At 40.5% G+C, this 20,403-nt stretch overlaps 2 protein-coding genes across 4 annotated transcripts; one reads left to right on the top strand and one right to left on the bottom strand.

Annotated features, from left to right (window-relative positions):
* Nucleotides 1–69: 69 nt before the first annotated feature.
* Su(z)12 (Polycomb protein Su(z)12) lies at nt 70–10,352 on the top strand. The gene is made up of 4 exons (XM_022839307.2): nt 70–2,782; nt 3,196–3,242; nt 6,594–6,872; nt 7,478–10,352. Exons 1-4 carry the CDS (start codon nt 2,455–2,457, stop codon nt 8,993–8,995), a joined length of 2,172 nt encoding a protein of 723 aa, XP_022695042.1. The 5' UTR covers nt 70–2,454; the 3' UTR covers nt 8,996–10,352.
* Nucleotides 10,353–12,918: 2,566 nt separating this feature from the next.
* Nucleotides 12,919–20,250, bottom strand: Nmt (N-myristoyl transferase). 3 transcript variants are annotated; one of them, XM_022839309.2, is made up of 9 exons: nt 19,807–20,250; nt 19,271–19,556; nt 16,538–16,637; nt 15,985–16,122; nt 15,476–15,677; nt 15,011–15,227; nt 14,236–14,686; nt 13,884–14,021; nt 12,919–13,534 (listed from the first exon to the last, which is right to left on the bottom strand). In XM_022839309.2, exons 2-9 carry the CDS (start codon nt 19,399–19,401, stop codon nt 13,514–13,516), a joined length of 1,398 nt encoding a protein of 465 aa, XP_022695044.1. In that variant the 5' UTR covers nt 19,402–19,556; nt 19,807–20,250; the 3' UTR covers nt 12,919–13,513. The 3 variants fall into 3 exon arrangements, with proteins under 3 accessions (XP_022695044.1, XP_022695045.1, XP_022695043.1); XM_022839310.2 differs by having other exon boundaries at nt 19,271–19,559; nt 19,840–20,250; XM_022839308.2 differs by having other exon boundaries at nt 19,840–20,250.
* Nucleotides 20,251–20,403: the final 153 nt, after the last annotated feature.

Genomic DNA, 20,403 nt, shown 5'->3' with positions numbered 1-20,403 from the left:
TGAGAAGCCACTCGCCAAAAAACGTAGATAAGTTCTAATATGGGAAGCACTATAACGCGGTAGTATAAACGTAAGTTATAACATAATTTGAGCTTTCCTTTTTTCGTTTTTTTTTTCATTTCCTGCTTCTGATTAAATTATGCTCAGAAAATTGCAAAGCCTCGGTCTTTCATGGCAATTGAATTATATCGATGATGGTCCCTCAATTACATCACATGCATTTCGCACTTTATGAACGGATGCATTGAACTACTATTAAATCCACTTCTTTCTTTGTGTTATCATAAGTAACTTACAATTCTGAGCACAGCTTTCATAAATTCAGTACAAGTGAAGTTATAACGGTAGACAACAGGTATTGTGCCCGTTTTGCCTTCTTAAACATTTTGTCGCTAATATAAATCCAAGGGCTTCAGCCAGCAAAGATATTTTTGACTCACGGTTCCCTAATCCCGACGATTTTCTTGGCAAATAGAAAATAGGGCACCTGGTAGATTTTGAGAGGCTCTGCACGAGCAACTTCCTTCTGATGTCTGTCAAGTCAGCGGATTAAGCCCACACTGTGTTGTTGCTTTTACTTCTCCCCTTCGCTCCCATCGAGGGCATAGTCGCTCTATCTACAATTTAAAATTCGTTTTACGCAATGCTCTGTAAGGTATAGTTATAGTTTCTTCTGAATGTTACTGAGATCTTAGTCTTTTACGCCGTGCGACGTGCCCTTTGCTGTACACACTTTGTATAGCGAAATAGAAAATAGACCTCTCACCCTCATCAACCAAGTTTTCAAGAACATAGATGGTTTCTATTCTCCAGCTCTCCCTTTTTTGGCCAGTAGCTCTAATGGGACCTCGTCAATATTTACGAAGTAGGAGAGCAAATTGCCATAGACTCATATTCTTCTGAGACATAAAAACGGATATTTAAGGGCCAAATTGAGTACAGCTCTATCTACCATCACTTTAATGGCTGTTGTTGTTGTCGTCGTCATTAACGCAGATCCCTCTCTTCCATTCCACCCTACATGTCCCTCACTGATGTGGCGGTCGTCGTCTAGCTGCTGTATGATCACTTGCCTAACCCACTTCAGCCAGTGACTTCTTTCCTAGGTAACTGCCAAACCTTGACTCCGTTTGAATTGCTCTTCACCGCTCGCACAGCCTGAGTCGTTGAAGCTGCAGGCGGAGCGCAGCTGTATGGAATGCTGCTAATCATAAAGGATTCGTACGAATAAGTTGGACGCGAGAGAGGGCGAGAGTGAAAGATGCCGTTGTTGCTGCTGGCGCCATAATTGCTTTCTTAACGCGGTGCAGATTCGCGTTCCACTGGGCCGCTCGCTACTTTTTTTTCTATCGGTTCTTGCTGCCGCACCAGCTGCCATGTCTGTTGTTAATTGTTTGCAATAGTTCGATAGTTCGAAAGGTAGTGGTGACGGATAGATTGGCTTCCGTTGCTTTTCGCCTGGTTGATCCGCGCTACATTCGCCTCGGCCTTTCTTGTTGTCAATGGTGCTGTCGTCTGCTAACTCTGCTGGCGCCGCTGGCTGCTAACAGCACGCAGTGCGGCGGTGCTGCTGTGATTCGTGCTGTGCTCCTGCTACTTGTGCGGCGACGGCACACCTGCCTGCAGCAGCAGCAGCAGTTTGACTTGTGCGAGGCGCAGGGGCAGTAGTACAGAGTTGGTTGAGGTGCTGCAGCGTGCGATCACGGTCGCCGCGGCCAATCGTTTTGCCATTGGCCGCCTCCGCCGCTGCCGCCGTCACCGTCGTTTCCGTTGATTTGTCTCACTTAGTGTGCTGTCCCTTATCTGAGTCCCTGTCGAGAGCGTTGTATGAGCCATTTTTCCCTTGTGTATGTGTGTGCATGCTGATTATTTAACTCTGTCCCCTGGTTCACTCGCACTATTCGTCCTGGCCAGTTATTCATCGATCTGTCGTCTATCGCCGTGCTTCATAGCACAACTGTAGTTGGAGTGAATCAACGAGCAGTGAACCCAGTTAGTTCCGCACACGATGTAGCGATTCCGTGCCGCAATACTAATAACGACAACAACGGAGCAACAGCAGCAGTAAAGTTTCATAACTTGCTCACAAGGGAGCAGTAGATAACCGTCGTGTGAGGAGTGAAAACTGTACTCCCACTGTTGCGGCTGCTGCTTGCTGACAGCGAGAGCAGCAGCTGCTGCTGCTGCTGCTGCTGCTCTTGGCGGTGTTGCCTCCGAACAGTTGCTGTTATGTTCCGCAAGTGCTGGTATGGTATGGAGTAGATAGGGAAGCGGCACATGGGCAGATCTGTTCTAGTGTAGAAAATTGATGCAGCATTATCACCGCTGTGCAAATCGGTGGATTTTTCCTCGCTGTCTATCTGCGTGCGCTTGTGAACGTCCGTATTCTGTGAGTTGCTTCGTTCGTGTGCTGCCAATCCGTTGAGACTTGGCGCACACTTGGAGTGACTTGTTATGGCGCCGAGGAAATCGGATGGACGATCTGGGGGGGCGCGGCCGGTGGAACGCGCGTCTACCTCTAATTTTACCACTACTACCACCGGCGCCACTACAACAACTGCCTCCTCCATCACCCCCGTCAACAGCAGCAGCAGCAGCAGCGGCAACAACACTGGAACCTCCGTCGGAGCTGGAACTACACCCGTCACTGCTGCTGCTGAGACGAATAATAATAATAGTAATAATAACACTAGTGGCTGTAGCAGCAGCAATGCATCTAATGGAAGAAAAGTTCCAGCGGAACAACTTACAGAGCATCAGCTATTTCTACAGGCATTTGAAAGTGAGTCGTTTATCCATCAGCCCCTTATACAACAGCTCTTTGCTCGGTCATACAACGTAGATAAATAGAATTGACGTAGTAGATAGACGCAACAGGCTAAAAAAGAATAATCAGAATGACAACTTTGTTCTAACTAACCTTAAAAGCCAAGAAGAAATATGGACGTTATGCTTTGTGTATTCGAACAAAGCATGGTGACAAACTAAGCACGCTCACGGCTAAGTCCCTGGTTTCGAACGTGAGGGGTGTAGTTGCCTCAGGTTGGGAGTGGTGACAGTAAAGTGTGTGCATTTGTGTAGAATGGCGATATAGAAAAGTTTTTCATTGTTTTTAATAACCCTGAGATCTCTTATGATATTATGTATTTGTATGATGTTTTCTCTGACATGGAGTTGAAATATAATGTATTTCAGAGCCAACGCAGATCTACAGATACCTTCGAACGCGGCACATGGTGTTGGTAAGTACTTGATCATAATGGATTAATATTATTGGAATAATATTGCCTATCGTAGTTATCAAGAACAATTATTTTCTTACGTATTTTATAACTATAGGTGTATATAATTCTACTGTTCGCAAATGCTAACACACGTTAAATCGAATCGTTTCATGCGAAACTTAATGCTCGCTCCAGTCCTCTATCCTTGTAAGATGATATTAAATGAAGCACCTACCTATAAGCAAGACATTGCTTCGAATATCTTGTCTTATGAAATCAGCATTGGCGTAGTAGCACAACGCCCTAACGGATACAGTCTGCATTCTATACGGTACATTCAAAATTACCGAAGACAAAAAAGCCTGACGAAAAAATGTTTGGGAGAAACGGCCGCAACGGTCTGTGTTCATGATCCGTTTGTATACGTTCTATGTGGTGGCATCTCCAGCCAGAATAAAAAATGGTATGGCGACCGACAAACAGAATTCAAAGGTCAGAACGCGCGGAAGAACGTAAAGGGTCAACGAACATCGGTCGTTTTTGGGCGCACAGTTCATATCAATACAAAACGAGACGTTATATAGTGCGCGCCACAGAAAAACAGTAGCCGAAAAGAGCATATAGCAAATGGGTTTGTGTTCTAAGAAGTTTATGGCGTATTTTTTGCTACTGGTTTTATTAACGCGTGTTGTACTAATTGATCATATCAATTTAATTCAACAATAAACTTGACACCAATGTTTGCTTGGCATCCTTTTAAAAATTTTTCCGTTTGAACAAATAGAGCAGGAAGTAGCCACTGCGCCCTCTTCAGTACCGGCTCTATAACCGTGTACGATGTTGTGCTTCTGATTTGTGTTGTGAATCTTGAAGTAATGCACATATGGGTGATTTCGTGCTTGGGTTCGATCAGTTGCCATTCATCAGTTAATCGGGAATTTATTCTTATTAAACCATGTTTGCACTGGTCAGCCGTTTCGAGAATGATAATTCCAGTTGGGTTGAGTGGCACTGGATTTGACATTCTACTATTACTGGTATTTTTCGATATTTGAGTTCACAGTCTTTACAGAAAAAAACACAGAACTCATACCTACAATAAAAACGCATATATTTTAACGTTTATAATTACTGAGAAAAAAAACAATTTTTTGACACGAATTTTCTGACATCGTCCCAACGATGATAACTAACGACAAGAGATAACACCGTTTTCTTATTTTTTCTTCGTCCGTCTATTTCTTTACTTTCGACTGTTGTCATTAAGGCGCCCCTGCTGGTTGTGCTTCTCCCAGCAGAATCAGCCACGAAGTCGGTGCTGCGTTTGCTAAGTTGTCCTTTTCGATGTGCTTGCCGTGATGGGGATGTTGGTCGCGTTATTGTACATTTGACTATAGTTAGCTAGAAGTAGTAGCAGTAGTTATCACAGTAGTGGCGTTATACTAGCCGCTTCAACGCCTCGGTAAGAAGCAGAGCTTCATCTGGGCGAATTGGGTACACGCCACTAGTATGTTCCTGCTGATCATTTAACAACTATCGCGCAGAGCTGAATGTTGGCAACAGACAAGGACGTGTTTCTCGGAATAGTTCGTCCTTGATGAAAGCCACGAGGCGGTAAATTTAGCTGCTGACCAGGCTTGGTTATGGTTTACGTATTTTCTTATAAAATCGTACATTAAAAGTATATGACGACGGTACAGAACGTATCACGATATTCTACATTCCGTCTATCAATTGTTTATCCATGTAATGTTGATATATCTTTACTGGTCTTAAAAGAAGCTAACCTACGTTTATAATCACCGGTGTAAGTTGACGAGGAGCGTATTGCACTGGGTTAATTAGCAGCTGCGTTAAGTGTGACGAGGATTAACCAAGTATATATTATTAAAGCAAATAAACATGATTTGTCACAGCACGCGTTACAAATAAGGGAAATATGGGGAGTAATACTAATCATTTAATTATAATATGTTGACTTATTCTCCTTTGTATTTAAAAAAAATAGATCTCTCAGTAGAGGTTGGATATACAAAATGTGCCAGAAAAGACGGAAAAACACTATATATGTATTACAGAAGCATTTGAGTAACCTATTTGTCATATAAAAAAGTAAAGTGGATATTTTAGTGTAGAAAAGCCCGTTTACAATGGAAGAATCGTATTTTAACTAATAGAACAGACGCCTTCATTCAAAAAGGGGTCTTACGAATGCTAAACAGTTGTTGAATCCACGATGGGTCGTGTGGTGATCAAGTTACCTAGTTAAGCACAATTTATGCAAATTCTCGGTAACTACCGCGTTAAGTCAATTTAAAGTGTGCCAGCAAATAGAATGCCCAAAGTACATACGATAAACGTTCTAGCGTGCCGATATACTGTAATAGAGTTCGGGTTGGCGCAATGCAGATAATGCGTACCGGGGGCAAAAACCTCACAAATGTGGGAACATACACTGAATGGCGCGTCCAAATCGAGGATCTCTCTCACGCATTGTTTCTAAAACTAGACGTAAACAAAAACCCAAAATTTTTGTATGTGGGACAAGTGTTGTTGACGTTTGTTTGACGCACCCACCGTCCTCCGCGATTACAGCTTCATATCGGGACCTAGACCACTAACTAGCCTTCCTTCCTTCTCCCCTCCTCCTCCTTGCTTAATCCGCAAATAACTCTCTTCTTTATAGTACCCGTGCGTCAAACAATATGAGAAGATGTGAAGTTTTCTCAGATACGCTACAAACAAAAAAATTCTAGCGGAATAAAGTTTTGAACCAAAAGTAAGAACATGCATTGGCAGTTCAGAAAATGCAAAAAGGCGCAGATTGTTTTAAAATAGCTAACCGTTAGGAATTATATGATGAGCTCGTTGTCTTGTTTCAGAAAAAAAGCGGCTTTTTTCTGGTACCAAGAGTAATGGATAAATGCTCTGTTTGCATGACCTGCAGAATATGCGTGTCACTGTAAGCAGCTCACTGAAGATTTTCCTAATTTTAACACGCCACTCTGTGTAATCTAATAAAAGTTGCTGACACGTGAGTGGACCCTTCATCTGTCCTATCAACTGCCCGAAGACTGTCTGCTTAAAATCTGCATTCAACCTGCCTCCTTAACACTACTATATTTCTGAATGTTGAACACTCATAAAACGGATGCGATCAGGCGTTCAAACAACGAAAATGTCTTACGAAATATTTTGTAACTTTAAATATACATCCGATACATCTTAAACTTTTTTTCATGGTATAAAAGCAATCGAAGCATAGGAAATTGGAAGTATTGTTTTAAACGGTGTCAGTTATTTATCTAGGAAAACATATGTATGTGTTATTTTACGGTTGTCCTAAGTGTGTTATCGCTATTTTTCCAGCCACTCTTCTTACAACGGAGTTTAACTTACATGCCGAAAAGCCCGTCAATGCCAACGCAAGGTTCTGGTGCTCAGAGCCCGATGTCCGCTCGAGAGAAGAGGGAGCAATTTCGAGTAGATACTTTACTAGACCGAGCGTTACAACGGAAATTGCCCACCCTTGGACCTCTTCGACTTCAATTGGGAGGCGTCCGCGATGGATCAGCAATTCAGGATAGTGTTGAACTTAACATGGCAGTGGTCAAAGCAAATAACTCGAAGACAGGCCATGTAGCAAAGGTAATAAGTGTTGTTTATTCTTTTCAAGGTTAATTAGCTGAGCTCAAAAGTGTATCTTTAAAATCAAAAGCTGGCCCGGCAAGTATCTAAAGTATCCAACAAAATAAAAAATATTGCTTTTATAGGTTGTCAAATATCCATTCGCCAGCTAAGGGATTGGCCCTACTATTTATTTAGCGTCCTATAACAACTCCATTGGCTATGATACATATGCAGAAATGTCGCAGAGTTTGTTGCAGTTGTGTTTTATTTAAAAGTCATTGGAAGCTTTCGTTTTGTAAAGCACCACAAGAATTACATTCCAGACATTCGAAATTTTCTTTCAAGTACCCTAACAATTTTTGGTCTTTGGTGCGGGGCAAACTCTAGTTGAATAAAACACCCCTGATAAACTTAACAGCTAGCTCTCATAACTATTTTACCACTAAGATACATTCAAACAAGAGAAAAGCCAAAATAAAATTAAAATTTTCCTATCATAACCTAGAAAACTACTATAACGAACTTGTGAAGTCAGAAAGCGCGTTAACACTAAAACGTCGCTAGGTAGTTGTCTGTCGTTTCATATGTTTAACACATTTTGTGAAACAATTTTCTGTGTCCAGGTTTTCACGCACTCCTGTATCGTACGCCGAAACCAGTCCGCAGCATCTGGCGAAGTCACTATTCCCGAAGAAGCGTTTCACCCGCTTCAAGACCCGTCGAAGCGCTGTGTATTTACATTATTGTTTGTGCTATCTCTTCGTCAACCACAAAATAGCCTTTTAAACAAGACGCACACGGGCAAGAATTCGATCGACTCAGATGACCAGTCTGATTCAGAAGCCACCGACACTGAAAGTTCGCTGGAAAGCACCCCAAAAAGAAGCTGTGTCATGTTAACACTTACCGGAGAATTAGTGATTTACGATGAGACGGGGCAGTGCCAACTAGCTGAGGGCGATTATAAAATTTTACTACGAGAGCATGTCCCTCAGAATATTACTTCCACACACTGGGTCACAGTGCCGGCTAACACCGCCTTAAAGGCACTTCCTCACGAGATTCCATCCCTTGAATTGAATCTATCGTGGGGAAATGATGACATACGTAAACAATGCCAACCCTCAAAGGATCGACGAGAGGTCAAAAAGGAAACGGTGGCTCAATCACCTGTCGTTCAGGAGCGTCGGCAAACGCACGTATATTACCAATTCATCTTTCAAAGCAATAGCCGGCAAATCACCGAGGCGCGAGGAGATCTGCGTTGCCCATGGTGCTATGTCGACTGTCGTAGACTCTACTCACTACTCAAGCACTTGAAGCTTTGTCACTCGCGGTTCAATTTCAACTATACGCCATATCGGGGAGGTGCCAAGATCGATGTGTCAGTAAACGACGCATACGACGGAAGCTACATGGGTAACCCGCAACGATTGGTAAGACGTGGACCAAATGGCGGATCTCAATTTCCACTACGGCGTACACCTATCACGTACTTCATGGTGTGCCGCCCACAACGACCTCTTCCGACGTTGTCCGAGTTTCTACAAGACTACCAAGAAGAGCTCGGTCTAGGTCTAAGCGGTGGCGGGCTAAAAATGGGCGCTACGGTTGGTCACAATCGCGCATACTTCCATTCGCACACGTGTATGCCGATTAAGCCCGAGGAGTTCGATTATGATAGCGAGAGGGAAAATGATCCACCATGGCTGCGTGAAAAAACTCAGCGTATGCTGGACGAGTTCACTGACGTGAATGATGGTGAGAAGCTTCTCATGAAAATGTGGAATCTTCATGTCATGCGAATGGGCACCGTGGCGGACTGCCACGTACCCCATGCCGTCGCTACCTTTATAGAGAAACATGGTGCTGCCATAATGGCGCAACATCTTTACAGGAACTTGCTGCTGCATTTAGCAAATTTGCTCGAATTTGGCCTAGTTTCATCGTCCGAGCTATATACGAGTGCTCGCCGGTTGCAGTTATTTGCACCGAAACATTTCTTTTCAAGCAAACAGCAGCAACAGCTACATGCGACTATCATCACAGGAACGTCAGCAAGCTTAACAACTGTAAATGGCTCCCGAGGGTCTATTCTGGACGGCCCAGCGTCTGCCGGTGGCCAATCTGGTGGCAAATAAAGCCAAGAACAGAATTTATAATAATGTTGTTGGTAAATGAATGTTGTCAGTGGACGGGACATACAGAAACTGGAAACTAGGTGTATTTACTGTACATCAAAGCGTCATCTAGAAACCTAATGAATCCATGTAATGTTGAAGATACGATATGAAACGAACTTTCGAAACCAGCAAGCCACTTTCGTTCAAAAAAAGATGGTTTCAAGGAGAATTTATCCAATGAAATTAACAACAAGTTGTAAATGGTACCCGCGTGCGCAAACGAAGTATGTGATTCTCTGAATGCAGCCCATAACTGTATTGGATTAGTCACGTTAAAACCAATATAGGGTCAGTAAGTAATCGATGAAGATTATCAATATACTCAACATATTATAGAGTATATACGCCATGATTATTGTTGTTATTATTAAGAACTGGCGAAAAAAATTGGCAAAATTAAGTTTTCAAGGTAACATAAAATTGCGAAAATTCTGTAGGCAAGCCCAACGAAACACGATCAAACAAGCACGCCACTGCTGTTACCGATTACCATCAAGCAGCATTACTATTAATATAAAAGGGAGAGAGACAAGGAATCTGATTATTCTTTCAGGTTTATACAGTATCATATCAACGGTGAAATGAATCAGCTATTGAAATAAAAAAATGGAAACAACTGCCCTCGACAAAAAAAACTTGAAGTTAACAACGATTGATTGACGCACATAAAAGAAAAGCCAATGATTGCTATTATACTTGCCTGTGTGTATGCGGTTTTTGTGCAAAGATTAGTTTTACCGTTTGTTCACGTTGAACCTGGTATTCTTAAAATCTTAGATATGTATACAAAAAGATTATGCGTAACATCAAAATTTAAAGGATCATGTGTCTCCGATTTCACATTTAAAAGCCCCACAACCGGCCTCTGGCACTATATACTTGTACAGTTATTACAACACTTAACACAACAGTCCAGTGAGCACACAAGTGATTTACTGACTTAGGGCGTTGGAGTTAACGGAATGCTGCAAATCGTGTCTGAATGGAAGGAATACTGTGAATAGGCGATAATGGATTTGCATGGGTGAGAGTTTGAAAAACTCGTAAAAGTGACAGAGAGAGAGAGGAGAGGCAGTGAGTCGGAAACGTGCGTGTGAGAGGGTAAGCTCGTCTCCTGTTAATTGTATATAAGAAACACTATTGTAAACTTTAGTTAGATTATAAATTAATAATAAGGTGACTTGATTGATTAATGTGCGATCTGACGCCATTCGTTAAAAAAAAATAAGTTGATGGTGAGTACATAAAAAAAGTTATTCGTTCGAGGGTGAAGAATAAAGTTGACAGGAAGAAACTAATAAGCGGATAAACTTAAGATAGGTGTATTTTTTTCGGATTTCGCTTTTACTAGCATTTTCGGTAATCGACTAAAAGTATATTTATTATATAAAATAAATTTAACTTCGATATTCCAATCCACGGAATCGTTTGTGCGATACTGGGGCCGACATCAAAACAGGGTACAAAACCCTTTTTAAACTTGGGTCTTAGGTCCTATTTCATCACTGCAATAATTGCTATATACTGCTTATATTTTAATCTGCTGTCTATTTTTTTTCGTTTTTTAGATGAATGTTGACATATGTTACCTTGAAACAGACGTAACAAACTGACATGTGACTGAGGTCCGTCGTTTTGATGCCGGTTTCTTCGTTGATGTAAAGGTTTCAGTAAGACTATGATTTGGCAGTCAAAACCTTATGACAAAATTACATATATTTCGTAGGAACCTTTGGTGGTTAAGTAAATTATATCTTGCCAAAGTGATTGTTTTTTGACAGTATATATGGACATGTCATTGCAAATGGTCGGGGCGCTGCCTTTAGGGTTTCATTGAAACCAATGGACTTGCGTAATCTAAAAACTCAACTGAGTGCAGAATGTTTTGAACGCTTCTTTTGCTTAGTAGAAAAAACCAGCAATTAATTTATCATAGTAAAATAACTATTCTTATCTCGATGGATCATCCATCGCCGACCCTCGAAAGGTCATATTTCATCAGGTCCTTATTTCAAGGGCTCGTAAAGTGGATAAAAAGAATTCGATTACCGCCAAATACTTGTGGAGAATCAGTAAGCTCATAATTAACAATGTGCCTTGCTTAACTTGCTGTTGTATTTGATCAAGCACACACATTGCTTTTATGAAAGAAAACTGTACTCTGTCTGTTTTGTAAGCCATCGAAAACGTGGACGTGCAAAGCGAACAAACGGTAGTTTAAAAGATAAATAAAAATATGTCCAAAGTCTAATTTGTTTGAAAAAGTGAATATATTTTAATACAACTAGTATAACAGCTTCGTGTAGTAAATAATTTAGATTATGTTTATTAAAATGATTGGTAAAGTTACCGCTTTTATTGCAATAATAGACGAAGCGACGCATCATTCGTAATATTTCGTTTTGTTCGAGGCACATATATTTTCGCATTCCTATCTGATTGCCCTACTTGCGTTTTGTTAGCCTATTTTCGATACGATTTTGTCGATACAGTGCACTCTAGAGACAACGTTCGAAAGTGCTTGGTATTAGACAAAAATGTGTTAGTGAATTCTGAATGTTTATTAAGCTTATCGAAGATTTGAATGCTATACGAGTGCACTTTAGTGGTAGGTTATAACAACCTTCAACCAAAAGTGACCCGAATCAAGGGCTACTGGGTTTCACGAAAGGCTATAAAAAGATATATTCTGATATCCAACCTAATACAACGATCCAAGAAAAGTATATTAAAGATGCCCCGAACATACATAAAATTCTTCTTGAAGCTTGTTGACTCCGGACGGGGCAAACTCAGGACAGGATTTCTTTTATAGAATTTGTGTGTCCAGTAACGCTCGTTAATTCACGTAATTCTTAAGTGGTCAGATACCATACTCAAAAGTTCATGCTGAGCTTTAGAAAAATTCAATATCGTTTGTCGTCAGGTGGCTCGGGGGCTTATATACTGCTTTAAGGTTTTGTACAAAACACATTTTTTCGATAAGGATAAATTCGACTGCATCGAGGGCCATGGCAAAAGCATTTATTTTTGTCAAAAGTGTTTTCTTTCTTCGCACTGTTCATTGCATGGATCTCGATTAGATACGGAATGAATCAAATAACAACAATGCGTGCTCCGAATACAAATTTATTGATTCTTTGATACAAACCATATTAAAACAAATGGAAGTTTTGCTTGTCCGATCCGTTATTTCGACTTCTTGCTATGATTTCAATCAGGAATTGGAGAGTAAGAAACGCTAAGTATAAATCGCTCCATGTAGCTTACTACTAACGAGAGCGGGTAGGTTTTTACTGACAGCTTTGTGGCCTACGACTGTTGGCCCCGGCCACGGTGCAGTGGTTGGAAATTGGGCGTAGCGTCGCTGGAAACCAGTAGGACTCTGAAAATATGCTTAACAGCAGTATCAAACGTAAAAACTCGAAGGCCGTACATACCATTATTCCATTTGTTTCCTATTATAACGAGATGGAAAATATTTTCAAGGAAAAGAAATATTTCAAAGGAAAAAAAGTTCAAGGAAGAGGTACGCAAATGATAATATTTCTTACCTACAACAACGTCGGAATTAATTTTTCAACGGATTTGAGTAAGTACACCGAACAAACCAAAAATTTCTAAAAATCTTTAATCTGAACAAATATCAAAGTTGTTTTTTTATACACAGAACTCCTGGAAAGCGACTATACGAGCTTAGAAACGGTCACTTAAATTCAGTTGTCCTAAAGAACTTATAGGCCGTCCAGTTTGCAGGTTGTCTTGCTCATGATCTAAACACATGACAGATATCCATGCGGAATGCAATATGCCTATCTATTTTATTCCTTATCATAAGTAATAAAATAGATAGGCATAAGGCATAGGAAACATACGCTGGGTTATTTTCCTTAAACTTTCTTTATTTAATAAGAGTCTCAATTCATAGTATTCATTTGTTTTCTCACCCTATAATCTATTTTGTATATATATCTGTCTCAAAATCGTTTCTTTCTTAATCACCTTAATAATGTAGAAAAATTGTAGACAACCGATGATCAAATTTAAACAAAGAATAATGTTGCCTTTACTCATCATTTTTACCATGTTGATCATCACTAGAATCACTTCAGCTGATTTTCTTCACTTCATTTTCTTAAACTTTCTCTTTTTGTTCCTATACTATATCAGGGTCCTTTCGGTCGATCCCAGCATGTGGAACAGGTGCGATATTCAGCAATTGAAGTTATAGACGAACAGGAGCGATTTCATACTCAACTTCCTTAAAAATCCAGTCATTAACCAAACCCCCATGGCCCGCCGATGCAGACCTCTATCCTCGATGGCGATAGGCTATAGACTTCTGTGTGCGGATGTGTGCATTTCAAATATTCGTGTCGTGTTTCATCTAACCCTGGCTCCGATATGGCAACGCATTGGTTCCGTCTTTTGCCCACGTTACCAGGGCAGTTTTGAAAACACAAGCAACAAAGCGGGTCATTGAAGGACCAAACCAATCTGAAATCACTCAAATAACGCAAAGTAGATAATAAGCTGTTAGATTGGAATAGTAATAAACTTGTGAACACGTATACGAACTCATAGTTCCAAACAAATGTTTAAGTTTTTCTCGATTTTCGAAAAACCAGACCCTTTTTAATTTTAAATGGAACGCACATTTCTGTTTCAGTTGTTTCAGACTTTCTTGTAAACCCTCTTAAGCCAATTATCTTGTCTCAGCACATAAAAGCTGTATAAACCCAATGATCAGATTTCTGAACGTGGTAACTACGACGTGCCTTTTCGTGTAAATCAAGTAAATCAAAGCAATATCCTTTAGAGGCTATTCTCTCGGACGCAGACTCACTTTTTCCGGCTCGAGCGCAGGACATCTCCAATTGTAAAGATAGTACTGGAGGTTCCCGTCCCCAATTCCAAACTTCAATTCTTCCAGAAACTCCTTATTGTCCATCAGATCCAAGGCATTAAAAACGTCATACCCACGCTGGCGAAAAATAGAGTAGTATTATTGAAGTCTCTCTTATACTAATTTAGGCCTACACAAAGGAAATGTACATGAAATTCATATTTTCAATAATTATGACATATAACAAAAATATCACGTCTGTTGCGATGGTCATCAGATGGTCAAAATAACTTAGAAAGGTAAACAAGCATGAACAAATTTGCAACTCTATTTATTTAACCAGAATACTTACGTTTTTGGCAACGACAAGTGCGTCGTACATGAGCTCGCAGAGCGTTACTGAGTTGGCGACGGCGTAGAATGTGTAGGCGGCTTGAAGGGTTTTATGGAACGGATGATGCATAATTGACGAAGGGAGCGAGTAGAATGAGACAAAATCTTTCACTTTGTCTGAACGATCGGCAACAACGTAGCTCTCAACGACACCATCCCGAGGAGTAAACCAATGTAGAAACTCCTCGAGTGTAAACTGTGGCGCCAGTTGGAACTTCTTTAGGTAGTTACTAAGCAACGAAAATGCCTGCTTTCCATCGCTAGTTGGATTGAATGCCCGGAAACCCGCGATCTTCGGTTGCTCCGGCAGTTTGTGTAATTTCAGGGTGCGTTGCATAGTCATGTTGCGAGTCAGGTGGGAAAATTTGACCTCGATCAGCTTCCTCGGATTGAGCGACCGATGCCAGTACCTAACAATTGTACCAACGAACGTTAACTTGACATCAAAAATAAAACATTCATAATTGCACATTATTCTGTACCACATGCATATACGCCAGCCTTTTAACATTCACAACATTTCTGTTTTGTTTGTTTCTTTTACTCTTGGAGAATTCACGAGAATTTCACCTCATCTAATGGATTACTGAGAAAACGATAGCTATTGGACAAAGGTAATACTTCGACCTTATAGAACTACTAAGTCGATGCTTCGCTACTATTGATCTGTCAAAGGGTCCTGCACAATTCAGTACTCTTGCATAGCATATGCGAATGAAGGTGCGAAAACTTGCCGGCAAACTCCAACGGGTTTGGGCAGGACTACGCCCGCCGTGTAGGCCGCTTGAAAAATGCCTTCAATATTACAACGTCGCGTGATTTCGCGAATTAGTACAGGCGCTACGCGCTTTGATCGCATCTTTTTATGCACGCAGAGGAAGTTCACTTCGGACATACGGACGGGCTTGTCGTATACTCGGACATGTGCAGGTACCGCCGAGATAAATCCCACTGTAAACACAACAGCAAATAAATTATTCGAATAAATCAGCGCATTTGATTTATAACACAGTTGTTACTCCTACTGCTTTTATTATGATTTTTTTATAGTAATCATTGTAGCCATTATGCATAATTACACAACGTATACATCCAAAATTCGTTCGGTCCGGCAGCGACGACTACATCGCAAACAAGTAAGTATCTACTTGTTATATTACTTAATATAAAGTAATCGGTTTTATCGTTTAACAACTGACCAAGTTTGCCGCTTTTTGCAACACGCACCCCTACGTGCCATTGGGGTAACCAACCCGGAGGCATAAGTGCCCATTTCAGGAACTCTGGGGCGTAGTCAAACCGGAACATGTTATCATCATCTTCAACATAGTTTTCATTTAATAGTTGGTAGAGCTCCTTTAACTGCGCATCATCTTCCAGATCTACCGTACACCAAATAAACTGAAATTTGAAACAGAGAAATTAATAATTTTCCTTACAAATATTGTGCCTACGGATTCGTTCTATTTTACACTTTGACAGAGATCTCGTTGTTTATCCGCTAATCAAATATATTATAACAAATAAGTTTTTTTAGAAAAAGGACCTCGTTGTCAATTATTGTTTATTGACACACTATTGTTTAATGACACATTGTTGACTTTTATACATACGTAGAAGTAAATAATTTAATCAATGGAACATAGGCGTAATGACGAAAAAAAGATAAGAATAGAATCCAATATAACTTGAAAAAGTTCTACGCAACTTGTTCAGGTAAACTGTAGGGTTCTTTGCGAATCTGCTCTTTCGTTATAGTGTTGTCGATAGCTTCGTTAGTGGTGATATCCTCGTCAATTTTAGGCACCGGTTGAGTACTCCAGAACTCATATTTCTTTCCAGCGGCCTGGAAGTAGTCAATGAATATATTATATGCAACATCGCTTTCGAATTCAGCTTTGAAGTAACATTGAAGCTTTTATTGTTAAACATCAGCAGGGAAAATGGCCATGTATATTAGCTCAATTTTATCCATAACAATAAATTATATATGGCACAACAAAATTATAATTTCTACAGTAAAACTAATAATATCTAAACCGTCGCAGGTAAAGTGAACTTACTCCTACATATTTTAATAAACGAAGATGCTTGAGTCATATATGTAAGATCTCATTCCGTAACTGCATGTAATGGTCAGTTTGGTCCGCGAAAATTAGGAACGAAATTCTCAATGCAAAACTTCAGTTCATGCTTTTGTAACATTCATACTTTGCGATGAAAAACAGCCTACAGCAAAACGCAATATATATACGCCATACCTGCGCAAGATTTTTCGCCGGTCCTGCGCTCGCTGCGAGGTTCATGCGAAGCAGTTCCATCGTCTTTTTTAGGTTTTCTACGGCAGCCAGCTCTGATGCTCTGTAAGGGACAAAGAAAATTGTAACTACGCAATACCAAGCAAAGAAAGTCATATCCATGGGCACTGTCTTGCAGATACATATGTGAAGGGTCATCTTGAAAACGGCTGCTTTTGATTATATTTTTCTGTGAGTTTGCTTGGCCCGATGAGACAACCTTAGAATAAAAAAATGCATGCCTAAAATTGGTTTTCGTATTAGAAAATTAGGAAAACTAACTTCTGTGAGATTAAGTTGTTAACACTGTCATTGCTACACTGTTTAGTATACTTGTTTCGTAGCGACCGATCTTCCCGGCACTTTCACGACATGCCTTTGCCTGAACACCAGTTAAAGAAACTGACCAGCAAATGAAGCATCAGGGTGAAAGCATGGAAAAAAGAACGGTCCATGTCTAGTTTTTCGCTGCCGTACAACAACGTCATAAGGTCACTTTTTCAATCTGCTATATTTTGGTGAAACAGCGAGAGAATAAAGAATGCAAATATATGGCCTGAAATTCTTGAATCAATAATTTTGCGTAACATTGCTCTATTCACAGCAAACTTTAAAGAATATTATTTTTTCATTGCATGCTCATCGTATTCCATTGTTTTCAACCATATTTAAAATCTGTTTAGAAGTATATATATATATATATATATATATATACTTTAGAAACACTGCATATGAAGATAATATACCTCTCAGTTTGCGAAATCTTTCGAGTTCGAATCCGCGACTACCCGCGTAGATTTTGAGACTGAGCCGCTCATTGCCCAGACAATTGAACTGCTTGATTACGAGAAACAGGACACTACTTGCATATCGTACTGTTACCTGGTCCGCGTTTGTTTTTTAGCTGTTACACATAAAACACTTATGATACTGCAGGATCCTACAGGCGACAAAAAGCTTTTTCTATACTTGGCCTTCAGCTGGCTCTTCTGTAACAGGCTTCTCTACCGCTGTGTAATACTGTTCCAAAGAAAAACTAACCAACTAAAGCATTTTAAATTGATATAACAAATTTTCTTTCTTTGAAAGCGTAATTTAAACAAAGCTGAAATATTCATAACCAATTATTGCATACGATGGCATGTGAGGTTTTCCTTCGAAGCTGCAGGATAAACAGACGAAACATTCAAAGCGGTCTAATTGTAAAAATGCTGTCATGATAATAATGTATTAACCAATGAAAATCCAACGGAACAGTCGAGATTAACACGAACAACGAAAAGAAAGTACGATTTCCGTAATCGTCTCCCTTAGGTTATTTTCGGACGCTGTCATTGGCGTATAGTTCATATGTAAAATATGATTCGAAACGGCAAGATCACTTACCTAAACTGGTTTGTGAACATACGCAAAGTTCTTTATATGACCGTCGATCATCATTAATCTTCGTTTGTTTAACTTACAAGATGGAAAGAAACATCTAGGTAGTCATCACTTAATAATATAGAGGATTTAATCCACCCTTGGTTTAATGCTCCCGTTTGATCTTCTACGTAGCCCACGGGAAACATCAATCACCCCGGCGTGTATAAATCTTTTAGTAATTATACATTGGACATATAATGTCTTATCGCAATTGAACGCAACAATTACTATGTCAGGGTAGTTCCAGAGTGCCATGGTACTATCCGTACAAATTTCCGTACATATTTAGTGGAACAGATCAGTTAGAAACAGTCTATTATATACTAGAACTCACATTGAATTTAAGATGATACCATAAAAATGAGAAGCAGGGAATCAACATTAGCTGGCGATAAAAGAATATTGCAATACAAGAGAATAAAAAACGCCGTATATCATTTTGGTTGCAGCAAAAGTATTACAACAAAGAATCAGCAAGAAGGAGGATCACCTGAAGGAACTTTGTTTAACGCATTGGCTTAATTTTGACCGGCCATGTGAAGTAAGCCTAGTTCTGCACAGTTGAAGTAGAAATGTAACTAGCCTGAAGTGGATTAGTTGCTCATGAAATTAAACGGTTTTATCCTCTTACCCTTCTTGTCGGGTTGTACGTACCAGCTAAATTGACCGCGATCCTTTGCGATTCGCTTTCGTCCACCAACGATCTTGAAACGATTAAGTACTTTTGATACATTGTTCTCTAAAAAATGTTCTTTTTGAATAAAGGAAAGGAAATAGCGGTCAAAAAGTAGAATCGATACTCGAAGTGTATTAAACTACGAGAAAAACGCATCCAAAGTAACCACTTCAGCAGAGCGACTTCTTTTAGCTTACCAAAAAAACACAAGCTGTGATGGTTTTTTTTAACATGTCGTTCAATATGCACAGAAAGATGCACAGAGCATAACACGAACCTGACCTAATTCAACTTGCTTGCAACGGTATACTGTTTGTGCTTTTATCATCTATCTTCATAGTACGTAAGAAAATTCTCTCGTGCTTCAATCGTGGTACTGTTGCACCAATATTCGCCAGATTCTATGCTGTTCGTATTGCTAAGACAGACCTAAGCTAAAGCGTGGGCAGATCGTTGAAAGATATATTTTTCCTGTTTAAGCGTGCATAAATATACGCGCGATTGCTTTGTGTACAATGACTTTTCAAAGCAGGATCTAACCTAAAGAGCTCATAAAGGTCCATGAAAAGAGGAAGGCAAGTTTTTCTTGTACTTACGGCGTTTGGTGATCTTGGTCTTGAATTTTTAGCTTTTGTTCCGCCGAATCGCCAGTTCCAGAAGAGGCGGTGGCATTTTCGTCACCGTTCTGAAGGCCTTTTTGCGGCTCGGTGTTCTCTCCAGCCGACATCTCAATATCGCCACGAACACAATTCTTTTCCTAATGCCCACTTTTCCTTAATTTGAAACACTTTAGGGGCAAGCGCTGCTTTATCGAACTTGCGGACGAGCGGTGGCCAAAAACTGCAAACGGTGGCTTTTTTCTAGTGTTACTTTCACCTTGCCCTGCTTAATACACATACACGCACGCACGCAGTGACAGAAAAGAAACGAATTGTTTTAAACCAGTTGACTAATTTGTTGATGAATTGACGACTCCCACCGCTGCCACTAACTAGTGTAGACGACAAAAAAGAACACGGTTACAGCAGTTACTAAGGGACGGCAATTGCAATAAGGAAGAACGATAGCAAATAAGCAGAAATTTGTCAAGCACGTTCTGTTACTCTGGCACACGGTTAATTCGCCGCTTTACCTGCTGCGCGCACATTGGTAAGGGATTGCTCACCACTTTGGCCAACAACAAATAGATGCCTAACAAAGAATAACGATGTGGCTTCGCGCCGGGCGGCAGCAACAAAGCGCCAGGGGACACACCACCACCACGAGCGGCGGCAGCAACAGCCAGGACACTTTTCTATATCGCTCACTAGCGATCGCCGCAATTCATCGCTGCTGCTATTGTTGTTGTCCGTCCTGTCGTCGTTATCGACGCCCTCCTCTCCTTTTTTCTTAGCAGCAGAAGCAGCTACAGCTGCTGAGGCAACGGCTTTAACTCTAATTCGAATTATGTTGACGGTGAAGAGCAAAGACAGAACTGGTGACGGACAACAAGAAAGTGAAGGAGAAGTCAGCGGCGGCCATAGTAAAACAAGAGAACGGCTGCAGCTTTAGCAGCAGCTACAGCGGCTTTCTAGAACAGCGCACTATTTTGACTGCGGCGAAAATGTATCTCTACGTTCACGCTGGCTGTTGCTCTATGGTATGGTCCGACGTCTGCAAACCGGCCCAGATGGAGCGATCATCTGCTCAGTTCGTCTGCTACCTTGACCATAACAACAATAGCAGCAAC

This window comes from Varroa jacobsoni, unplaced genomic scaffold (assembly GCF_002532875.2).
Source record: "Varroa jacobsoni isolate VJ856 unplaced genomic scaffold, vjacob_1.0 scaffold_795, whole genome shotgun sequence".
NCBI lineage: Eukaryota > Metazoa > Arthropoda > Arachnida > Mesostigmata > Varroidae > Varroa > Varroa jacobsoni.
Note: the sequence above shows the minus strand (reverse complement) of the source record. Positions and strands in the feature narration are given on the sequence as shown.